The 22,780-nt window shown below is 38.7% G+C and overlaps 3 protein-coding genes across 9 annotated transcripts in view; 1 reads left to right on the top strand and 2 right to left on the bottom strand.

Moving 5' to 3' along the window:
* Positions 1-32: 32 nt before the first annotated feature.
* C3H12orf60 (chromosome 3 C12orf60 homolog) lies at positions 33-17,910 on the top strand. Of its 2 annotated transcripts, XM_042247497.2 has the most exons (3): positions 33-411; positions 5,272-5,355; positions 16,981-17,910. In XM_042247497.2, the coding sequence occupies exon 3, from the start codon at positions 17,005-17,007 to the stop codon at positions 17,719-17,721; it is 717 nt and encodes a 238-aa protein (XP_042103431.1). In that variant the 5' UTR covers positions 33-411; positions 5,272-5,355; positions 16,981-17,004; the 3' UTR covers positions 17,722-17,910. The 2 variants fall into 2 exon arrangements, with proteins under 2 accessions (XP_042103431.1, XP_004007601.1); XM_004007552.6 differs by lacking the exon at positions 5,272-5,355.
* On the bottom strand, positions 1,709-10,765 carry SMCO3 (single-pass membrane protein with coiled-coil domains 3). Its single transcript, XM_004006834.6, has 2 exons — positions 10,689-10,765; positions 1,709-3,043 (listed from the first exon to the last, which is right to left on the bottom strand). Exon 2 carries the CDS (start codon positions 3,025-3,027, stop codon positions 2,350-2,352), a length of 678 nt encoding a protein of 225 aa, XP_004006883.2. The 5' UTR covers positions 3,028-3,043; positions 10,689-10,765; the 3' UTR covers positions 1,709-2,349.
* Positions 1,709-22,780, bottom strand: part of ART4 (ADP-ribosyltransferase 4 (inactive) (Dombrock blood group)) — a 34,681-nt gene continuing 13,609 nt past the window's right edge. For 2 of the 6 annotated variants that reach the window (XM_012175310.5, XM_012175311.5), the window contains exon 3: positions 16,802-21,808. In XM_012175310.5, coding sequence (XP_012030700.3) covers positions 21,717-21,808 — 92 coding nt within the window. In that variant the 3' untranslated portion in view covers positions 16,802-21,716. Of the gene's footprint in view, positions 3,044-11,282; positions 14,846-16,801; positions 21,809-22,780 lie in introns of those variants that run through there. The other 4 variants (XR_009599994.1, XR_009599996.1, XR_009599993.1 and 1 more) reach the window with 4 other exon arrangements.

The following is a 22,780-nucleotide window of genomic DNA, read 5'->3' as shown; positions in this document are numbered from 1 at the left end:
GCTATGTGTTTGGCTGAGGAGACTTCTGTACTAGCTGTCGGGCCACAGGCATTCTGACCTATCATCCAAGAGTGGCTTTTATTACAGGCCGATTCCAGATAGGGGACTATTCAGCGCTATTTGTGTCACCTGGAATTGTGTTTCTGTAGGTTTTCTCGTTTATGACGTAAGCACATGAGATCTTTCGGGAGTTTCTGTTTGAAAAGGAACCCCGGAATAACGCTTGCTGCCGTGCCTCATGCATTTAGCTAGCTTGGCTTGCTCCTGGAAGTTGATATTTTTCCAGAGAACATTTGTAGACCTGAGGAAATCAGTGTAAATGTTAGAGTCCCAGACTGCTAATCTACAGGATTCGTTTTTTGAAGAGGAAATGTGAGGACACACGTATAGTCAATTTTAAGTTTACGAGAGGTGAGGTTGGTTTATATTGTGTCTTTTACCTACCGGTCTTTTCACTCACAAAATATCCTTTATCACGTCACCGTACAAAGGGGTGTGTTCCCTTAGGTCTAATCTTCGTCCTTTCCTTCTCTTTTGTCTGCTCTTTATCTAAGACTCCTCCCATATCTTTTCCCCTTAAAGGTGAGTTTAAACATTCAAAAATAGTATCCCTTACAGGAAAGTATGTTAGATATGGGCTTCCCTCATAGCTCAGCTGGTAAAGAATCCGCCTGCAATGCAGGAGACCCCTGTTGGATCCCTGGGTGGGGAAGATCCTCTGGAGAAGGAAATGCAACCCACTCCAATATTCTTGCCTGGAGAATCCCATGGGCAGAGGAGTAGCCTGGCAGGCTACAGTCCATGGAGTCGCAAGAGTCGGACACAAATTAGCAACTAAAGAGAGAGAGAGATGTTAGATATAGGTCAGTTCTTACTATCAGTTATAAATATTCCAAGATCTTGACGGAGATACATACTAACTTTTTAGAGAATGTTTAAATATGCGCTTAACCTGTAAGATTGGTCCCTTACCTAAAGCTTTGTTTTACAAGATTATTGGTTTGGTTTTTGGCTGAATTCTGAGTCCCACAAAAGCAGTACGTTTTTAAGTTTCCGAATCAGATAATAAATGCAAAGTAAAAATTTTGAAGATGAACTAAATTGTGATGTTTTGCAACTAATTTATAGAAGCAGTGTCAGAAGGGAAAGAAAATGAAGACTAATTTTGAAAAGCTATAGTGTTTCATCTAAATTGTGCTTTTAAAATGTCAAGATGTCTTTTTTAATTGGATGCAAGAATCAACTGTAAAGAACATTCTTGCAGGAATTACTTTTAAAATAATTTTGTGAGTAGAACCCACAAGTCTCAATGGGGAGTTACTGGTAGGTAGGATTTAGAAAATAAACCCTTGCTTCAGAAATTCAGCTGAACCGCTAGGCCTCTATAGCCTTGGGATTTTTCTAAAATTAGATAATTAATGTAATGGATCACCTGAGGTTTTTATATAGCAGGGAAAGCTTCCTCCTTTTTGCTGGTATTGAAAATGAAATTTAGTTTTTCTTAAAACTCATAAAGTAATAAATTACTTTCCTTTAAACAACAAATTCTTAAAAGAGTAGCAGGTGCCTCTCCTACATTTAAATGCATTATATATATATATATATATATATATATGTATATGTGAGATTTGCTTATTTTAAAAATGCTCCAAAGTGTTTAGATATTCACTTGAGGAAAATTTAATCATCACACCACAGTTGGTCAGGATTGATTGCAATTACAGCAACAATTTTTATTTTTTATATTTTAACTTTTATCTCTTAACAGTCAATCTGAATTACAGAGTAGTAATTAGTAGAAGTTTCCAGAACAGCCGCCTCCTTTGAAGTAAATTGTTACAAACCAGATTTCAGTCTCTTCCAGTTTAGGGCAAATTGCATTTAAACTGATGGTCACAATTACTATAGTCTTTCTGTTCCATTCGAAGGCTCAGCTTTCATGTGGGTGCAGAAGTTACTATGTCCCTTAGAACTAAATGATGTCTGAAGCTAGTGATAGTCTCTTCATTCAATGCAAATTTTGAAAATTTTGACTGGGAATTAGAAAAGGAAAAGGTCACCCCTACATGCTCCTCTGCAATAGCATTCACCCTAATGTTGATCTGTAGAGCACAGTGAGAGGACATCCCAGGATGCAGTCTTTAACTCACAGGTCTAGCACCAACTGATCCAGACATTCATTGTTGATGACTCTAGAGTCATCTAGTTGTAGCATTTCTGAATCCTCGGAGTTGTTTGCTGTATTTATATCTTGTTGGAAGCTTATGGAAAATGAAGCTAATCAGAGAAGCAAAACACCATTATGGAGAGAGAAGCAGAGAAATATTCCCAGTGGCAAATAAAGTAACTTTATTTCATTTGATGTTTCACTGAGTTGGTGACCTCAGTAATGGCATGATGATATTTTTCTGAAGCTGACTTGAATTCCACCAGATGCTTCTCGTAACTTTTGATGGCTGCTTGAAGCTGTGTTTTCTCCACTGCTCCCAGGATGGCACGGAAGATCATATCTATCCCAAGGCCAAGAACAGCAACTCCTATGCTACCGAGGAGAGACGCACCAATTTGAGCTAGCACAGTGACCAACTTGTTAATTATGCCGGTTGTGACATTTGAGCCCACAAGTTTAACAGCCACTGCACTGGCGGCAGAAGTGGCTTCTCCCAGGATGACTGAAATAACCTTCTGTACTATCGCAATTTTCTCGGTTTCTCTTTCCTTAATATCCTGAAGTTTTCTATAAAGAGTTGGCTCTAGTTTATCTTTTAGTGCTTCATCCACCTTTTGCAATTCTTTTTGGATGTTCATCATGGCTTGGATGATGATATCACAGTTTTCTTTGATGGTCCCATCTCTTTTCATTTCAATGGAAGGTAACGTACACCCTAAGTGCGTGTTTAAAACCCCAATCAGCTTATTGGTGGCATGGAAGCTGTCAGATAAGCAGTCAAGGAGCTCCTGGTGAAGACGGTTTACTTCTTGTCGCCTTTTTGGGTTCTCTGGATAGAGGAAGTCACTTTGAGCCATATTTCAAATATGGTCTCTGAAAAATACAATAGGAAATCTTTACTAGAAATCTTGAAAAATACCTGCTGGTTGCATAGATTTGACCAGGAACTCTTTTACTATGTGGATAAAAATGTAGTATGCTACCAAAGGAATTTCTCAGAAAACTCAACATGTTCTTCAAAATCATTTTTTTTAATGTGAAGTCACTGTATGAAAATACGGGTAACATAATACAACCCATGGATGCATTAATTATGGCATTAGATCTTGTGATGGGGAGAATCCTAGATAGTACAGATTTGTGTTTGTCTAACATTCTGATTACAGAGAAGGCAATGGCACCCCATTCCAGTGTTCTTGCCTAGAGAATCCCAGGGACAGGGGAGCCTGGTGGGCTGCCATCTCTGGAGTCGCACAGGGTCGGACACAACTGAAGCGACTTAGCAGCAGCAGCAGCAACATCCGATTATTAATAGATGTGATTATTTCCAAGTAATATTTAATAATGTATTTGAAGTGGTTAGCTCTTGATTACCAGTGCTTCTTAATTTCCTCAACCTATAGTCACCACTTTGAATAGACCTACCAAATTGATATTCTAATATTTGAAATTAGTAAGGTTAGATGAATATTAAGATCTTTGAGTTTACAGGGCCGTAGCTAATTTTATTTATGCACTCATCTTTTATTTGAGTGGTTATTCTATTCACATGGTTTAGAAAGTATATAGCGTATATAGTATATGTAGTTAAAAGTATAACATATGCTCTGTTATTTTAAAATATTAAAAAATCAAAACACTTTATATCTTTACAGGCAAATATTTGCACTCCAAAACCTAAGAAGCATCCAGAGGCAACACATAATAGAATATTTACAAAACGATCCTCATGATAGAAGTATATTTGCAAGATTGCTTAAAGTCTCACTTGCAGAGGCAGTCATGCTGGTGGAAGGGACAGAGCAGTTATGAATATCTCTCTGTTTCTCTATTTGCAAAGCTTTTAAGTTAACTTCTTTAGAACTGTCTTTACTGCACTTGGCCATTATTCAAATAAGCTAGAGTTGGCCTCAGAAAGAAGATTATACCATTCCAGGAAGGTGTTAAGGAATAAGTAGCAAGAATCCACCATAGGGGGAAAAAAAGAGTACGCCATAGAATGAATAAGCCAGATGTCTATATCCTGCTTGTGTTTGTATTTTTGGCTCAGAGAAAGGAGGAACAAGTGACACCCTTCTGAGTGAACGTGGGTGAAAGTTTGGACCCAGTGAGAACAATGTTCCTCACTATGCGCACTTAGAGTAGTCTTTCTACGTACCTGACATTGATTTTTTTGTTTGAACTCTGGGGAGAGAAGAATAAGAAAATGGAGTCCTTTTTACCTGTGTAGGATCTGGCATATTCTCATTGAAAAAACAACATGCTGATTAATTGGGGCCCTATCTTTCTATGACCATGGTTTTGGATATTTATAGTGTATTTATAGTATATTTATGGTATTTCTAGGCCTGGATGTTGGGAACCTTGGAAGCATGGGATGAAGGAATGAAGATATTTTCTCTCAGGAAAGTAAACATGAATATGACCTATCCTCCATGTTAGAAAGATACAATATGGAAATGGAAATGGGAAATTTTTGAAAAACAGATTAGGAACATCATTATTTTTGCTCTTAGTTTTAGAAAAATGCACTAGTACTCCAGATGGAGTAAATTGTATCATGATCAGATATTCATTTTTATCTTTCATTTAGATATAGTATGCATACACATAAACACACACCAGAGTAAATTGTATCATGGTCAGAAATTCATTTTTATCTTTGATTTAGATATAGTAGACACACACACACACACACACACACACACACACCAGACACAAGTGTCCACAAATCAGTAAATAGAAAACATCTCAATTCTGTTTAAAGAAATTGTTGAGTGAGTGAAGTGAGTGAAAGTCGTTCAGTTGTGTCCGACTCTTTGCGACCCCATGGACTCTACAGTCCATGAAGTTCTCCAAGCCAGAATACTGGAGTGGGTAGCCATTCTTTTTCCAGGGGATTATCCCAACCCAGGGATTGAACCCAGGTCTCCCACATTGCAGGCAGATTCTTTACCAGCTGAACCACAAGGGACTATTAAATATTCCCCAAACTCACTATTGGGTTGCAAACTGTAGTTTGCTAACCACAAACTATTACTTTGATTTTGCTTTTTCTCTCCTAGAAATTTTACATTAAACCTTTTTGTTGTTGTTCCTAGTATTCAGATCTTATGAAGTGAAAACTCCAATTTCTGGCTTTGAGTTCTGAAGATCACAGACTACATCCCCATTCAGAAATTTAGGTGAGAAGAGTCTTTCATACCCTGAACAAGTGAAAATTTTCTCTAAAAACTATCATATGCCATTATTTGAAGGCTTAACTTTTAGAAAAAGGTGTGTGGTTCTATTTACCTGAAGATAGATACTTGGAGAGATAACTTTCCCCCTTGATAAGAGGTTAAATGCTTCCAAGTGGTCAGTTGCTTTTCAATTAATTCATTGTTTTAACACAGCTTGACAAAGTAATCATAAAGTACATTTGAAAGACTAGACTTTTCCTTTCCTAAACATTGAAGCACCTTAAAAACACAGTATGAACTGGTGGTGTGCCAGGTGCAAGAGTAGATGGAATTATGGAGCAAAATAGTCCCCAAAGGAGACCCTGATATATGTTTGATTTAATACAATATGTAGACACTCAAATCAGTAATAATTGAAATTAGTATTCCATAAATGATCCTGGAGTATTAAGACTTTTTAATGTTAACTGTAAAATTTTAAATGTTATCAGTACAGTAAATGTAAAAAAACAAAACAAAACGTGATACAATAGCTAGAAGAAAATAGATAATTTTTAAATGTCTGTATGGAGGGCTTCATAGGCTTAAAACCAGTGGGAATAAGTCACACAAACTTTAACAATGATGACCACGTAAAAAGAACTGAAAACAAACTGGTTAAAATGGAGGAAAAATGAAAAAAATATTGATTTCTAAAGTTTAGTTATTAATAAAAGCAGTAATAATCTCATAGCTAAACACACTTTGAACAGACAGTAAAAGAAGAAATAGTAATAACTAATTGATGAAAGGTTCAGTCTTACCATAAATCAGACACAGTGTTTTTTCATCTACAAAAATAATATTTTCTTCCCTTTACATACTAAAAACTCTTGGGCATTCACTTTTATACTCTTTTTCCTGGGTTCCAGATATCCATAATTTTGTGCCAATAACAAGTCTGAGTAAGAAACATCCTGATGTGCTCAGAATTATTTTTTACATCTAATGAAGAAAGACTTTTATTGTCTTGAGTCAGGCTTACCTTCCTTTTTTTTTCACTTGGGGAAGGGGACTTGATAGTTTCTGCAGAGAGATCTTCAGCAGGCCTGCCACTATACTTGCCCCAGTACTGAATACAGTTTAAAATTATTTCTGTCCCAACAGTGAGAGAAAAACTAGAGAACTAAGTGGAGGAGAGGTGGCGTTTGAAGGTGAAACCAGGGATTATGTTTTGGACAGGTGAAACTTGAAGAGCCCACTGAAGCAAGTAATTTAATAATGCAGTAGCAATTTATCTAATGGATAGTAGTGCTTTACTATTATAAGGTAGTGTGCTAGGCTCTGTAGAGCCTACAGAAATGAAGTAGATATGGTCCCTGCTTTTATAGAATTCCTAATGTAGGTAGGAAGTTAAAGACATTTAAGACTGCAATGTCAAGTTGAAGGCAGTATGTCGTACCAAATTATAGATGGAGGTGGTGCATGCCTTCTGCAAACTCATTTAAAAGAACTCACACTTTGAAGTAAGATACATCATATGGTGCCACTTATAAATGGGAATCTAAAAAAATGGTGTATCTGAATTTATTTGCAAAACACAAACAGTCACAGATGCAGAAGATAATCTTATAGTTACCTGGGGTAAAGGGAGGGGAGAGAGAAGCTGGGAGATTGGGATTGACATATACACACTACTATATGTAAAATAGGTAAGTAATAAGCATATGCTGTATCTCACAAGGAGCTCTACCCCATATTATGTAATGACCTATGTGGGAAAAGAATCTAAAAAAGAGTGGAGATACTTATATAACCGATTCACTTTTCTATACAGCAGAATCTAACACAACATTGTAAAGAAAGAAAAGAAGAAAGTGAAGCCACTCAGTCGTGTCTGAGTCTTTGCGGCCCCATGGATTGTAGCCTACCAGGCTCCTCAGTCCATGGAATTGTCCAGGCAAGAGTACTGGAGTGGGTTGCCATTTCCTTTTCCAACATTTTAGATCAGCTTTATTCCAACAAAAATTGAAAAAACAAAACAAAAAAACCTCATGCTTTAATAATATTGACCCTGGGGCCATGTGGAGACATCCAACTATCTAGGGAAATGATTTGTACCCTTTCAAACTGATGCTCTTAGATACGTGTTTGATATTTAAAGGACAGGTTATACACCATTTGGAGAAGGAAATGGCAACCCACTCCAGTACTGTTGCCCGGAAAATCCCATGGACGGAGAAGCCTGGTAGACTACAGTTCATGGAATCGCAGAGTTGGACACAACTAAGCGACTTTCACTTTTTATACACCATTTGAAAAATCTTAGTTGGTGATGGGCAGCATTTGCACTATTGCCCATGACAATTTAGCTCTGACACTTGAATTGCTCCCTTCCCTCAGCAAAACGAAAAAGATCTGCCATCAGATGGAGTCACCTTTCTTAAAGATCACAGTTGTTACTCAGGCACGCCTCAAGTGATATCTTACCAACAATATGTAGTACTGTACCCAAGAGGAATTCTGGGCTGTATACTTTCCTCTATCTTATTGCATTTCAGGTTTGACCTTTTAAATACTGACTTTAAAATTCAGTCTTTTAAAATAATTTTAAAGTCATTTAAAAAATGATTTTTAAAGTTCAGCATCAGCAGGCAACTAAGTGGTGTATTTAATCCAGTTCTGATCAGCGGCTTCTTTTGTATGGTAGATGTCTACTTTAGACTATTTTTTATCACATGATAGTGCTCCTTATTAGCAATGGGCAGTTACCATTCACTTCTGTACAGCCTACTTTGAGCTGCTATTTGAGCATTTTATTGTAGTGGTTCATGAAATAGAAAGAGCCCTGCGCAGCCTGATGGGGAATTGCTAACCAGTAGGTGGAGCGCTTGGCTCCTGGCACATTAATTTCACCCCAGCCTTTACTAAAGCAGCTGTGCATTCTCTGCTGCTTTATTTGGGCTGTGGGTGGGTAAAATTTTATGTGATAAGAGAGTTCTGTTGCTAAAACAGTTTGGAAATCACATGTGTTTTGGCTTATTTTATTTAAAAAAAGGAAGTAGACAAATCCTGAAGCTACAGCTTGTATTAAGGACTTGGAATGAAAACAGGCTAGCTTCAGATGGATTCTTATTGGACCTAACTCATCAATTTTGTTGAAATGACAAGTAAACATTCATAATTAAAGAACATGTAAGAAATGGTAGAAATATACTGATGATTGTATCTAAAAGTTAATTTTGTGATACTGGGCTTCCCTGGTGGCTCAGATGGTAAAGTATCTGTCTGCAGTGCAGGAGACCCGGGTTCGATCCCTGGATCAGGAAGATCCCATGGAGAAGGGAATGGCTACTGATGATTGTATCTAAAAGTTAATTTGTGTTGTGACAGTTGTTTTAGTTTTTCAGGAAAGGAACCACCTTAAAATTAAAAGTGTATTGATTATCAAATAAGTAGATAAATACTTCTCAGGATACTTTTATGAATTATGTAGTGCATTTACTGTCCAGTGCTATAGGAATTTAAACAGAAATTTTAGGACCAAGATTATTAGAGGAAGATTCATGGAGAAAGTGACAGGTGATTGTGCTTTGATAGGTGGTAAAATTATAACACGAAGAAATTAAAAGGTTTGATAAAACAAAGTATTTTAAAAAGTTTATAGCGATAATATATAAACACTTTAATATCCACAAGGAAAAACATCCATAAATGTACCATCTTGTTTTTTTGAATTATTCCTTTCCAAAGTTTATTTAAAAGCATAAGTGCTTTTACAAAGTTGTGATAATAGTATAAATAAAATTTCATCTTATATTAATTTAAATATGTCCCCCTATTTCTAGTTTTATACTTATTTTATTGGTTATATAAAATATACATATTTATATTTTATAAAATATTTCATATATATTTACCATAATTTTCTAAATCCTTAATTGTTTCACTATCTTAATATAAGTATTTTAATGCACATGATCCTTTTTCTCTCAATTATCTGGATTATTTCCTCAGGGTAAATTTCCAGAGGAAATTCAAATCATATAAACATAATTTATATAATCAATAGGAATAAAAATTTATATTACTTTTGATATGTACTGCAAGTACATTACAAAAGCTTTTCCACCTACATCAAAAATTAATTTTTACAGCAGGACACTGGATGTGTTTCAAAGTCAAAGACAATTCTGTTAAATATTACTGGTTTGAGAAGCACAAGGTCAAATTTCAGAGAGTTCTTGATTTTGTGGAAATGTGTCCTGAAAAAGTTAATGATGAAATGACACTGCAGTTTGCTTACAAATAATCTAGAAGGGAGATTGGAGTAGGTTCATAGTGGTAATAAGATCAATCTTATACTGATAATTTTTGAAGCCAGATCATGGGTATACGGGAGTTGATTATTGTCTTCACTTTTGTGTATGTTTGGACTTTTCCCATAATAACAATTAAAAATAGAAAGGAAAAAAGAAAGAAAACAAAGACCCTTTCTTAGCTTCCATTGTCTGGTCATTAGTGCTCTCTAAGCTTCTGCCTTTCTCCATGCTTTCTCTTATCCTCACTATCCATATTGGGTCTAGCTGTACTGCAAGGTCCACTTATCTGGGAGTGTGGGTTTAGGGTATGGGTGAAATCAGAAGCTTTTCATGAGAATATAACAGCTACTAACTAGTTCTGAGCCTCCTTTAGATCAAAACCATGGCCTTTAATTTAAAAAAAAGTTGATCATGCTGTGATGACACTCTGATATAAAAATTGTTTAAAATAATATTTCTGGCTAGAAAGCAGAATATTGAGGTTGTTCACCAGCATTTATCAGATGTTCACTTGGGAACCTCTGCCATATACCTTGAGTAAGCAACGTTCCTTGCCCTCAAGAAGATAGCAGTCTATTTGGAGACACATAGCAAATGCCCAGTGGTATTTAAATGTAACAGAGCTTATGAAGGAACATAAGCACTAGACATTAACTAGAATAAGATTACACATTTATTCTTCCAAAGGTACTGAATCATAAATGAATGTTAAAGACATAAAAGGTGTTACAATCCATATAAAGAGCACACTTTCACACACAGGTGTCCTTTCATCCTTATTCTTTTCTAAAACTGATGTCTTTACTACTTTAACTTCCTTGCTGACTTAATTATATAAGCTGTTAATTTTCTTCTTGGTATCTTCAGAGGCATAAATGATCACCAGGAACATGTCATGGGATCCACTTAAAGTTGTCTTGTTGCTTTATTATATTTATAGCTAGGATTAAAGTCTAGCATATTACTATAGATGCCTTTTAATGTAGAGAAGCAGAGTATTATATCAATACTAACAGAAATACCCATATTGCTTACCTTGCTGTGTTTCTGAGTCCAGTGGTCCCAGCAGTTGTTTAGGAGTAGTAGTTGTGCTTTTTCATCTGGTTTCATCTGGATGTTTCCAATGGAATGTGATGACTTACAGGCTTTGTTAGTCTCTGCTGGGTCCCTCTGCCTGTCTGGTTTATTGACTGTTTCTACATGGTTTAGTTCTCAGAATTCTGTTATCTTCTATATTAACATAAAATCGGTATGTATTAAGTAATATTGGACTGCAAGGAGATCCAACCAGTCCATTCTAAAGGAAATCAGTCCTGAATATTCATTGGAAGGACTGATGCTGAAGCTGAAACTCCAGTGCTTTGGCCACCTGATGCAAAGAACTGACTCATTGTAAAAGACCCTGATGCTGGGAAAGATTGAAGGCAGGAGGAGAAGGGGACGACAGAGGGTGAGATGGTTGGATGGTGCAACCGACTCAATGGACATGGGTTTGGATGGACTCCGGGAGTTGGTGATGGACAGGGAGGGCAGGCGTGCTGCAGTCCATGGGGTCAGACATGACTGAATGACTGAACTGAACTGAACTGAATATAACTTGAAAAACTAATACAATGATAAAACATTAAATTTTTTATTCTTTAATGGACTTTTAATTTGAAAAATGTTGTCCAACTGAGCTAATTTGATTCAGTAAAGAAGATGCCTCTTTGATTGAAACTCTCAGAATTTTGAGGTCCCGTCATGTCAGCTATTCCAGATATTAAATTTACTTTAGCTTCTGTTGCCTTTTGTACCTCCTGTTGCTGATTGCTCTAAGTTCTCAAGACATATGGATAGAGATATTTTCAGCCAAATGTGTTTTGTGTGTGTGTGTGTGTGTATGTGTGTGTGTGTGCTCTTCTTTCCTGGCTGGAAGTTCTGCTCTTTATTACTGTCTTCTGTGTTATCTTGGTTAATTATCTTGACTCCTTTTCCTTAAAGCTTAGATCAGAGTCTCCCACTCTTCTTCCTCTAGATTCTGTCCTAATCTCTATTGATTCCTCTACAGCAGAGATGTATCAGAAGCAGGAAAATCACTCAACCTCAATAGCTTAGTGGAAACACCATGGGCTTTAGAGTTGGACAGTCCCTATTTTGTGTATAGGGGCTTCCCTGGTGGCTCATATGGTAAAGAATCTGTCTGCAGTGCGGGAGACCTGGGTTCAGTTCCTGGGTTGGGAAGATCCCCTGGAGGAGGGAATGACAACCCACTTCACTATTCTTGCCTGGAGAATCCCATGGACAGAGAAATCTGGCAGGTTATAGTCCGTGGGTTGCAGAGTCAGATATGACTTAGCGACTAAATCACCAAGACAATACGGTGTAGAGGTTGACTGTCTAGTCTGAAGGGGACAACCTCAGTTCTAGGAAATTTCTCTACCCAGGAAAAGGACTTGCTACTACCAGTTCATTTCATTTTTTCAATAATCAATATAAATCTAGATTTCTATGTGTCAGTTTAAAATTTGCAACTGATAACAAATTGTGGTAAGTCAAACAAAGCATATCTGGTTAGATTTTTCCTGTGAATTGTCAGTTTGTGACCCTTTGACAAAAATATTGAGATCAAATATGAGACCATTAAAATTGTCTCGATGAGAGTTCACTGGAATAGTAGTTACGAGAATGGAAGGGAAGGGGTGGATTGAAATAAGTTCAAAGAGAGTTAACAAGTTTTAGGGACTGATTCAGTATGGTGAAGAGAAAAGGAAAATAGATTTTGAGCCTCAACAATGAGGCAAGGATTAAGAGGACAATGTTTTTGGAGGAGATGAGTGCAGTTTGGGATAACTGTGTGATATATACTGGTATAGTTACTATATGATGACCAGTTCAGTTCAGTTCAGTTCAGTCACTCAGTCGTGTCTGACTTTTTGCGACCCCACGAAACACAGCATGCCAGGCCTCCCTGTCCATCACCATCTCCCGGAGTTCACTCAGACTCACATCCATCAAGCCCGTGATGCCATCCAGCCATCTCATCCTCGGTCGTCCCCTTCTCCTCCTGCCCCCAATCTCTCCCAGCATCAGAGTCTTTTCCAATGAGTCAACTTTTCGCATGAGGTGGCCAAAGTACTGGACTTTCAGCTTCAGCATCATTCCTTCCAAAGAAATCTCAGGGTTGATCTCCTTCAGAATGGACTGGTTGGATCTTCTTGCAGTCCAAGGGACTCTCAAGAGTCTTCTCCAACACCACAGTTCAAAAGCATCAATTCTTCGGTGCTCAGCCTTCTTCACAGTCCAACTCTCACATCCATACATGACCACAGGAAAAACCATAGCCTTGACTAGACGGACCTTAGTCGGCAAAGTAATGTCTCTGCTTTTGAATATACTATCTAGATTGGTCATAACTTTTCTTCCAAGGAGTAAGCGTCTTTTAATTTCATGGCTGCAGTCACCATCTGCAGTGATTTTGGATCCCAAAACAATAAAGTCTGACACTGTTTCTACTGTTTCCCCATCTATTTCCCATGGAGTGATGGGACTGGATGCCATGATATTTGTTTTCTGAATGTTGAGCTTTAAGCCAACATTTTCACTCTCCTCTTTCACTTTCATCAAGAGGCTCTTTAAGTTTTCTTCACTTTCTGCCATAAGGGTGGTGTCATCTGCATATCTGAGGTTATTGATATTTCTCCCGGCAATCGTGATTCCAGCTTGTGTTTCTTCCAGCCCAGCGTTTCTCCTGATGTACTTTGCATATAAGTTAAATAAGCAGGGTGACAATATACAGCCTTGATATACTCCTTTTCCTATTTGGAACCAGTCTGTTGTTCCATGTCCAGTTCTAACTGTTGCTTCCTGACCTGCATACAGATTTCTCAAGAGGCAGGTCAGGTGGTCTGGTATTCCCATCTCTTTCAGAATTTTCCAGTTTATTGTGATCCACACAGTCAAAGGCTTTGGCATAGTCAGTAAAGCAGAAATAGATGTTTTTCTGGAACTCTCTTGCTTTTCCATGATCCAGCGGATGTTGGCAATTTGACCTCTGGTTCCTCTGCCTTTTCTAAAACCAGCTTGAACATCAGGGAATTCACGGTTCATGTATTGCTGAAGCCTGGCTTGGAGAATTTTGAGCATTACTTTACTAGCATGTGAGATGAGTGCAATTGTGCGGTAGTTTGAGCATTCTTTTGCATTGTCTTTCTTTGGAATTGGAATGAAAACTGACCTTTTCCAGTCCTGTGGCCACTGCTGAGTTTTCCAAATTTGCTGGCATATTGAGTGCAGCACTTTCACAGCATCATCTTTCAGGATTTGAAACAGCTCAACTGGAATTCCATCACCAGAAATGTAGATCTGGAGATCGGGAGAATTTCTGAAGCTACACTGGGAGATTTAGGTGTCATCTGCACATAGATGACGTTTATAATTAATGGGGACAGGTGAGATCTTTTTTTAAAACATAATTTAGCCTTTATTTATTAATATTTAGGTTTCACTGGGTCTTTGTTGCTGTGCACGGGCTTTCTCTAGTTGCAGCGAGTAGGGGCTACTTTCTAGTTGCAGTACACAGACTTCTCATTGCAGTGGCTTCTCTTGTTGTGGCTCCCAGGCTCAAGAGCATAGGCTCCGTAGTTTTGGCACTTGGACTTAGCTGCTCCGTGGCATGCTCCACGGCATGCTCCATGGCATCCCCATATTGGGGATTGAACTTGTGTCCCCTACATTGGCAGGCAGATTCTTTACCACTGGACCATGAGGGAAATCCCCAGGTGAGGTCTTGAAGGGAAAAAGTAGAGAATATGAGGGAGGCCAAAGACACATCCTTGCTGAGCTTAGGAGACTGGAAAGAACTTGCTAGTATAAGGAAGAAAAGCCTATAAAACAAGCAAGTTCTTGGAGAGGATGTAGAAGGACCAGATTTGTACAGCATTGTGGAGGCCTCTGGAGGAGAAAAACTTGAAGTAGGGAGAGGTATTCAGCAATTTTAAATAAGGCAGAGAATTCAAGATGTTTGTGTGTGTTAGTCACTTAGTCATGTCAACTCTTTGCAACCCCATGGACTATAGGCTGCCAGCCTCCTCTGGCCATGGAATTCTCCAGGCAAGAATACTGGAGTGGGTTGCCAGTTCTTTCTCCAGGGTATCTTCCTGACCCAGGGATTGAACCCAGGTCTCTTGCAGGCAGATTCTTTACCATCTGAGCTGTAAATAGGCCAAGAAATTTTATGGTTAGAAGTTATTGGTGCCCTGTAATAAAATAATGAGGGATAGAAATAAATTATTGTTGTTGTTCAGTCACTAAGTCATGTCTGACTCTTTGTGACCCCAGGGAGTATAACCTGCCAGGTAACTCTGTCCATGGAATTCCCTGGCAAGAGTACTGGGAAATGCTGGAGTTTGTTGCTTTTTCCTTCAACAGAGAATCTTCCCAGACAAGGGATGGAACCCACATCTCCTGCATTGGCAGGTGGATTTTTTTTTTAACCACTGAGCCACCAGGGAAGACTAGAAATAAATTACAATAATGTGAAGAATTTCTCTCTTGGTAAATTTGAGAATTAAAGGAAGGAGTGAGATGGGATCATTACTTAAAGGGAAGTTCAGTTCAGTTCAGTCGCGCAGTCATGTCCAACTCTTTGTGACCCCATTATTTTGGGGTCAAACATTTTACTTAATTTTTAGCTGTCAGACATAGACTCGATTCAAAACATGATAGTATACATGTTAGAATGTCATTCTCCCAAATCATCCCACCCTCTCCTCTCCCTCTGAGTCCAAAAGTCCGTTATACACATCTGTGTCTCTTTCCACTGAGTGGGGGGAAATTCCCTGGTTGTCCAGTGATTAGGTCTCCATGATCCCCTGCAGGGGGTACAGGTTTAATCTCTGGTTGGGAACTAAGATCCTGCATGCCATGCAGCATGATCAAAATAGAAAATAAAATATAAACTGAGTAGGGCAGTTTTGGGCTGCATTGAGTGGCTTGTGGGATCTCAGTTCTGTGACCATGGATTGACCCCAGGCCACAGTGGTAGTGAAAGCCCAGAATCTTAACCAACTGAATAGGAAAATGAGTATATTCATAGTCAAAGGAGAAGGACAAGTGAAGAGGGAGAGATGGAGGATACAAGATGTATTAGTCAACTTGGGCTGCCATAACAAAATACCATAGCCTTGCAGCTTAATCAGCAGGAATTATTTTCTCATAGCTCTGGAGGCTGAGAAATTTCAGATCAAATTATGGGCCCATTCAGTTTTTGGTGAGGGCTGTCTTCCTGATTTGCAGTCAGTCACCTTCTGGCTGCAGTCTCACAAGGTGGAAAGAGTAAGGGAGGGTGCTCTCTGTCGTCTCTCTTACAAGGATACTAATCCTGTCATATCAGGGCCTTATGACTTCATTTAACCTTAATTACCTCCTAACAGGCCCTGTCTCCAAATACAATCATACTGGAAATTAGAGTGTCAACCTACTAGATTTCAGAAGGGCGCATTCATAGCACAGTTCAGTTCATAGCACAAAATGAAGAGGGGGTGGTCGATAGAGCATAATTCTAGAGAAAATATCAAAAGAGGACTGTAACATTGGTTATAGATATTAATATTCCTCTTTATTGCAGAAGAGGACAATTTGTGATGAAAGGACATTTTTAGACAAGATAGACATTTTGGGAGTTTGGATTAGATAGCCTTGATCCTCTCTGGAATACTGCCATCTCTACCTCCTCTGTCTGCTGCTGTCTACCTTTCAGAGTTGTTTAATAGTTACTTGAAATATTCTGTTCAGGATTTTTAGCTGTAATTAGTAGGAAAGACTGGATGGAGTGTGAGTGAGTATTAGTTGTTCAGTCATATCTGACTCTTAGCGACCCCATGGACTGTAGCCCACCAGGCTCCTCTGTCCATGGGATTCTCCAGGCAAGAATATTAGAGTGGGTTGCCATGCCCTTCTCTGGTTTATGGAGAGTACTTGCTCTGTTTTAACTGGAACCAGAGTCCCTCTACATAATCGTTAATGCTTTATCCAATCTTTTCCACTAGACTGGATGGTTACTGAGGGTAATACCTGAGTATCCATAGGTCAGCATATCCAATACGGGATCTAGCATGCGATATTTGATATGTGATTTAAAGTTTACGAAAATCTGTATTCTACTCTGCTTTAATTATTTGTTACTATTTTTTATTAAAGTACAAGATCATTTATGCTTATATAGCTTTCCAACCTTTGACAGGAGTTATCCTCATGTTTTAGATTATACTTTCAGTCTCTTTATGGTTGACACATGCATTTATGGTTGACACATGCATTTTCATTTGGATTCCTACTTGTTTTACAGTGCTGAAACTTTTCTGCTGGAGAAATGTCTTCAGAATCAGAAAAGGATAAAGAGAGGCTCATTCAAGCTGCCAAAACATTCTTCTTTTACATGCAAGATCTTGCTTCCTTCACAAATGCACTCACCAAATTGTTCAACAGCAGTATGAGCACTCAGATCCTCTTGATGACTGTGAAAGAAGACGGTAATGTGAAGGCTGTCTTTGAACAAATGCTCAAAATTTTTAAGGAGATGCAGTCTGTGGTGGCGGCCAAGCAGGACCCAATGCAAAGTGAACCTTTAAGTTCCAAGATTGCAACAGCTATGTCCTCTATGGTTGAGAAGAGTAACAATATAAGGGAGGTGCAACAGTCAACCAAAGAAATGTTCAAAAATGTCCAGTTACCTATCATTGCCTCTGTGCTGAATAGTGGTAACATTCTTGAGAGTTTGGAATCTTCTCTTTTACTCTTGATGAAATATCCCATCATGAATCTCCAGTTAAGTGACTTCTACAGGAAAGAACAATCAGATGCCACTACATCTGAGAAAAGTCCAGGTCCATCCAAAGCCACTACAATAGATGCCTTGAAAAAGTTGCAGGATGCACTCAACATTGAGAATGCTAAGTATACCATTAAGTCAGCTGCAGATCAAATGGAACAAATTGTCAAAACTATGGGACCAATCTTAGAGGTCCTCCAAAAATCCATAAAAACTATGGAAACCAAGTTTTCTGTGTTTAAGAAACCCAGGAACTAGTAGGAGTGCAACAGAAGTATTCATGCTGGTCAGAAAACCAATTCAAATCATGCAAGTTTTCATAGTACTCTTAAGACCCTCAATGCCCAACATGTGATCTATTGGGACAGGAATTCAAAGAGTAGTCACCTGGCAAACCATGTACCTCAACTTTTGCTTTATTCAAATAAAAATAAATAACCAAAGAAATCTTGCTTAAAATGGTGGTTCCTAAAAAGAATATATTGTTCAAAAAAAGCAAAATATGATATTATATTTGAGGATATTTTTAAACATTGTATTTCATCTTAAAGCATAATTGAAATAACCTTCAATTAATTTCTACTGTTAGTAATCCTATTTCTAGTTTCTACAGTGCAAGGTCTAGGTAAATATATACATTATCACTAAACAATGTTCAGATCCTAGGAAACAATTTCTCTATTTTTGTCACCCATATACCAATTTCTGTACACTTCAGTGGCTTGCCTATCATAAGCCATCACTAAATACCTTTGATATGATTTATCCAGAAGTGAAAAAGAATAATGAATGAGGAGTAATAGAATTTTCTTGCCTATGTGAATAAGACCAAAGCAGATGAGTCAGTCTTTGTTTCCTACTGAGGTCTTATGATGAGGAGATATTAGAGGTTGAAAAATGAAAGTACTCTAACATTTTACACAGACATATAGACACACACAGACACACAGACTCTCATACACACAGACAGACCTAACACTTGCTACTTCACCGAAACAGAAGTAAGATTTCTGAGATGTGCTTGATTGAATTGGGGGAAAAAAGACAGATCCATTTGCCTGCCATAAAGTCTTGGGTTCTCATGAATTGCAAATGAGTGTCGCTCTCAAGATTGCCATATTTCCCTTTATATCTAATAGGAACTTTGTGAAGCACAAGAAAGGCAATTAAGGGTGCTAATTTTTTTTTTTTCTTTTCAAGAAGTATGAAATTTACTATTCATTTTAAAAGTAGTTAACTCTAGTTCACTTTTGGAATTTTCCTTTCTGAGAATACCAGATCTTTCCTTATTTAAATATTTTCTTGTTTAAAAATCTTAAATCCCATTTTCTCTTTCAAAAAAATAAATGTTTGCTTTTCATCTATATCTCAGAGGAACTAAGCAGCCTGGACGTTCAGAATTCATGGGTTTGGAACTAGCTTTCATCTTCACCCCCACTTAGCTCAATTAGTAGGGTCTTTAGAGACCTAGTGATTCCCCATCAACCCACTTATCTTGTCTACTCCCTGAAAGAAGAGTCAGAGAACATTCTTAGCTGGGAAGTTGGATTTGCACTTTTAAAAAACCTAATTGTTTGCACATAATGGGGATTCAATATATCTTTGATATTTGCTGGGTAATTAGATGTTTTACTTCTTTATCTTCACACACATATACTTGCTTTCTTAGCAAATGTGCTTAAATTTGCAGTGAAGGCTTAAAATCCAATTTGCCATAAAGTCCTCTGGAAATTAACATATGAGTTTAAATTCTAACTTTTGTGATAGTTTAGAAGAAATCTGTGTGCAACACCCCATTACAGGCAGTAAGATTCCACTGACATCTTTCATTAACTTTCCCTTTTATTTCTTGCATTTCTGTGTTTTGTCCCATCTGAGACAGACAGGCTGGGACCTAGGATCCTTTGCTACAGTCCTGCAGTACTTGGACCTAGACACACCTGTATGGGAAACTGTATGGGACTACAAATAACTGCATGGGTAGGTGAAATAAATTCTGGACCCAAAAGATATAAAACCCAACTGCCACATCTAAAGAGCCCTGAGCAAAAACAGGGTACTGCACAAGCCCCCTGCACACACCACCACCTAAAGAGTGGGCAAAACACCTAAACCACCCCTCTGGCCTGACCGGTAGACACATTCCTACCCTCACCCCACACAAGAAACAGGCTTGCCCTTCCCCTCTCTCAGGGAGCAAGCAAGCAAGGGAGCCTGTTGTTTGCTCTCAGGTTCCTCCTGCTGCTTCCCGGATGGTTCAGAGGTTAAAGCATCTGCCTGAAATGTGAAAGACCCAGGTTTGATCCCTCGGTGGGGAAGATCCCTGGGAGAAGGAAATGGCAACCCACTCCAGTATTGCCTGAAGAATCCAATGGACTGAGGAGCCTGGTGGGCTACAATCCACAGGGTCGCAAAGAGTCAGACACAACTGAGCAACTTCACTTTCTTTCACTTTCCTCCTGCTGCAGCCGGGGTCCCAGTAAAGTGATAGTGAAGTTGCTCAGTTGTATCCGACTCTGCGACCCCATGGACTGTAGCCTACCAGGCTCCTCCGTCCTTAGAATTTTCTAGGCAAGAGTCCTGGAGTGGATTGCCATTTCCTTCTGCAGGGGATCTTCATGACCCAGGGATCGATCTCGGGTCTCCTGCATTGCAGGCAGGCACTTTACCATCTGAGCCACCAGGGAAGCACAATAAAGCCTTGCCTGAATTACTTGTCTGGTCTCTAGACAATTTCTGTTGATTGGGGACGGCAAAGAACCCTGGTTGATAACAAGACTACACTAGCTTGGACTTGGATGCTGATAAAATTCTCTAGAAAATAATAAAATTGAGAGCAGGGGGAAAAAATCTTTAAAGAAAATTTACACATTTAGTATGTCCTTCGGCTCATCAAATTCTTTGATGAGGAATTTGTCCTTTGCTAAAGATGCTTACTCCTTGGAAGGAAAGTTATGACAAACCTCGATCTCATATTAAAGGACAGAGATATTACTTTGCCAACAGAGTTCGTCTAGTCAAAGCTATGGTTTTTCCAGTGGTCATGTATGGATGTGAGAGTTGGACTGTGAAGAAAGGTGAGTGCCAAAGAATTGATGCTTTTGAACTGTGGTGTTGGAGAAGACTCTTGAGAGTCCCTTGGACTGCAAGGAGATCCAACCAGTCCATTCTAAAGGAGATCTGTCCTGGGTGTTCTTTGGAAGGACTGATGTTGAAGCTGAAACTCCAATACTTTGGCCACCTCATGCAAAGAGTTGACTCATTGGAAAAGACTCTGATGCTGGGAGGGATTGGGGGCAGGAGGAGAAGGGGATGACAGAGGATGAGATGGCTGGACGGCACCACCGACTCGATGGACGTGAGTTTGAGTGAACTCCGGGAGTTGATGTACAGGGAGGCCTGGTGTGCTGCAATTCTTGGGGTTGCAAAGAGTCACAACTGAGCGACTGAACTGAAAACTGAACTCAGGTATCTCTAATGTGTTCCTAATATTTGGGCTTTCCTGGTGGCTCAAACAGTAAAGACTATGCCTGCAATGCAGGAGACCCAGGTTCGATCCCTGGGTTGGCAAGTTGCCCTGGAGAAGAGAACGGCAACCCACTCTAGTATTCTTACCTGGAGAATGCGGTGGACAGATGAGCTCAAGTATTTCTGATGTGTTCCTAATATTTAGGATTGCTAAATAAAAATTAAGGGAAAGTGTTTGTGTTCATCATAAAATTCCTTCAACTGAGATAGAAATTTTAATTCAAATTATTAAGGCAGAAATATAATTTATTGATTTATGTGATGAAAAGGCTCAGGGTATCCAGATTCAGACAGTTGGATCTAGGTGCACATAGACTGTCGTCAGGATTCACTTTCTTTTCATTCCGCTGCTCCTCTTTCATTGTGTTAGCTAGGGAGGTAGACTCTCTCTTTTCAGTGGCAAGCAAGCTGCTAGGGGCTCTAGGTTCATATTCTGCTTTCACTAATCTCTGCTGAAATAATAAGGCCACTAGCCTATTCCCAGCCCTAATTCCAATAAAGTACACTAATTGTATCTCACAGGCTCCGAATGAGTCATTTTCTATCCAACATGACTTCTTGTATCCATGGAGAGGAAATATACTTACAGGCCTACTCATAGGCAGTGGACTGAGGCAGTTCTATATCAGCTGATCGCTCGGCAGATTGATTCTCTATGGGTATACAGGGTGCCTTGACGGGAATAAAGCGAAAGAGTACAGGAGAGGCAAAACCACAAGCTTCCTTTATGCTCCACTTTTGGAAAAGATGATGACACTGGTCAAAAAGGAGAGAGAAGCAATAACTAGAGGAGTAGGGTTGCACTTTCTGCTGGAAGCTGTGAAAACAAACAGAAAAAGAATTAGCCATGTTTTAGGGAACAGTGTTTTTGTTTTGTTTTGTTTTGTTTTTCCTAAAAAATCTACTTCATTTCTCCTTTGGTTTGTGTCTTAAACTTAGAAAATTTGTAACAAAAAAATGAAACTACTGTTTTTTAAAGGTGTGTAGTCTTTTAATAAGTTGACTTTTTTTTTTTTTTTTCTGGCCACATCGTGTGGCATGTAGGATCTTAGCTCCCCAATGAAGGATCAAGCTTGCACCCGCTCCATTGGAGTTGTAACCACTGGACCACCAGGGAAGGACTGAAGCTAGCTACTTTTAAGAAATGTATTCTCTCTTAGATTTTTTAAATGACAACACAGGTCACTTATTTTGTAGACCATAAATTAGGTCCCAAGAGGATAAAAGGTGTACCTCAGGGTTGATGATAAAAGTTGATGGTAGAGATCTCCCAATTTTACGTCATTATTATCATCATCAACAGAATTATTACCATTACTATTATCCTCATCTTCATCACCATTATGAAAGCTAACATTGTTTAAAGACTTATTCTGTTCTGGAATCTTTTTAAGCACTTGCTGTAAATTAACTCATTTAATCCACACAACAAAACTATGAGGTATTTATCCTCATTATCTTCATTTTTTATTTGATAAAGCTGTGACAGAGAGGTGAAGAAACTTGTCAAATGTCGTGCATCTAGTATGCAGTGGAGGCAGCCATCACATTCAGGCAGTCAGGTTTGAGCTATATATATTTAAAACTTGTATTTATGTAGTTATGGCTGTGCTGGGTCTTTGTTGCTGCATGCAGGCTTTCTCTGATTGCAGCAAGCAGGGCCTATTCTTCATTGTGGTGGCAAACTTCTCATGGCAGTGTCTTCTCTTGAGGAGCACCGCCTCTAGAGCACAGGTGCTTCAGTAGTTGTGCCCGGGCTTAGTCGCTTGGCTGCCTGTGGGCTCTTCCT

Source organism: Ovis aries, chromosome 3 (assembly GCF_016772045.2).
Source record: "Ovis aries strain OAR_USU_Benz2616 breed Rambouillet chromosome 3, ARS-UI_Ramb_v3.0, whole genome shotgun sequence".
Taxonomy (NCBI): Eukaryota; Metazoa; Chordata; class Mammalia; order Artiodactyla; family Bovidae; genus Ovis; species Ovis aries.
Note: the sequence above shows the minus strand (reverse complement) of the source record. Positions and strands in the feature narration are given on the sequence as shown.

Coding starts and splice junctions, on each gene's coding strand:
- SMCO3 (XM_004006834.6), bottom strand. CDS start 3,027: ATGGCTCAAAGTGACTTCCTCTATCCAGAGAACCCAAAAAGGCGACAA.
- C3H12orf60 (XM_004007552.6), top strand. CDS start 17,005: ATGTCTTCAGAATCAGAAAAGGATAAAGAGAGGCTCATTCAAGCTGCC.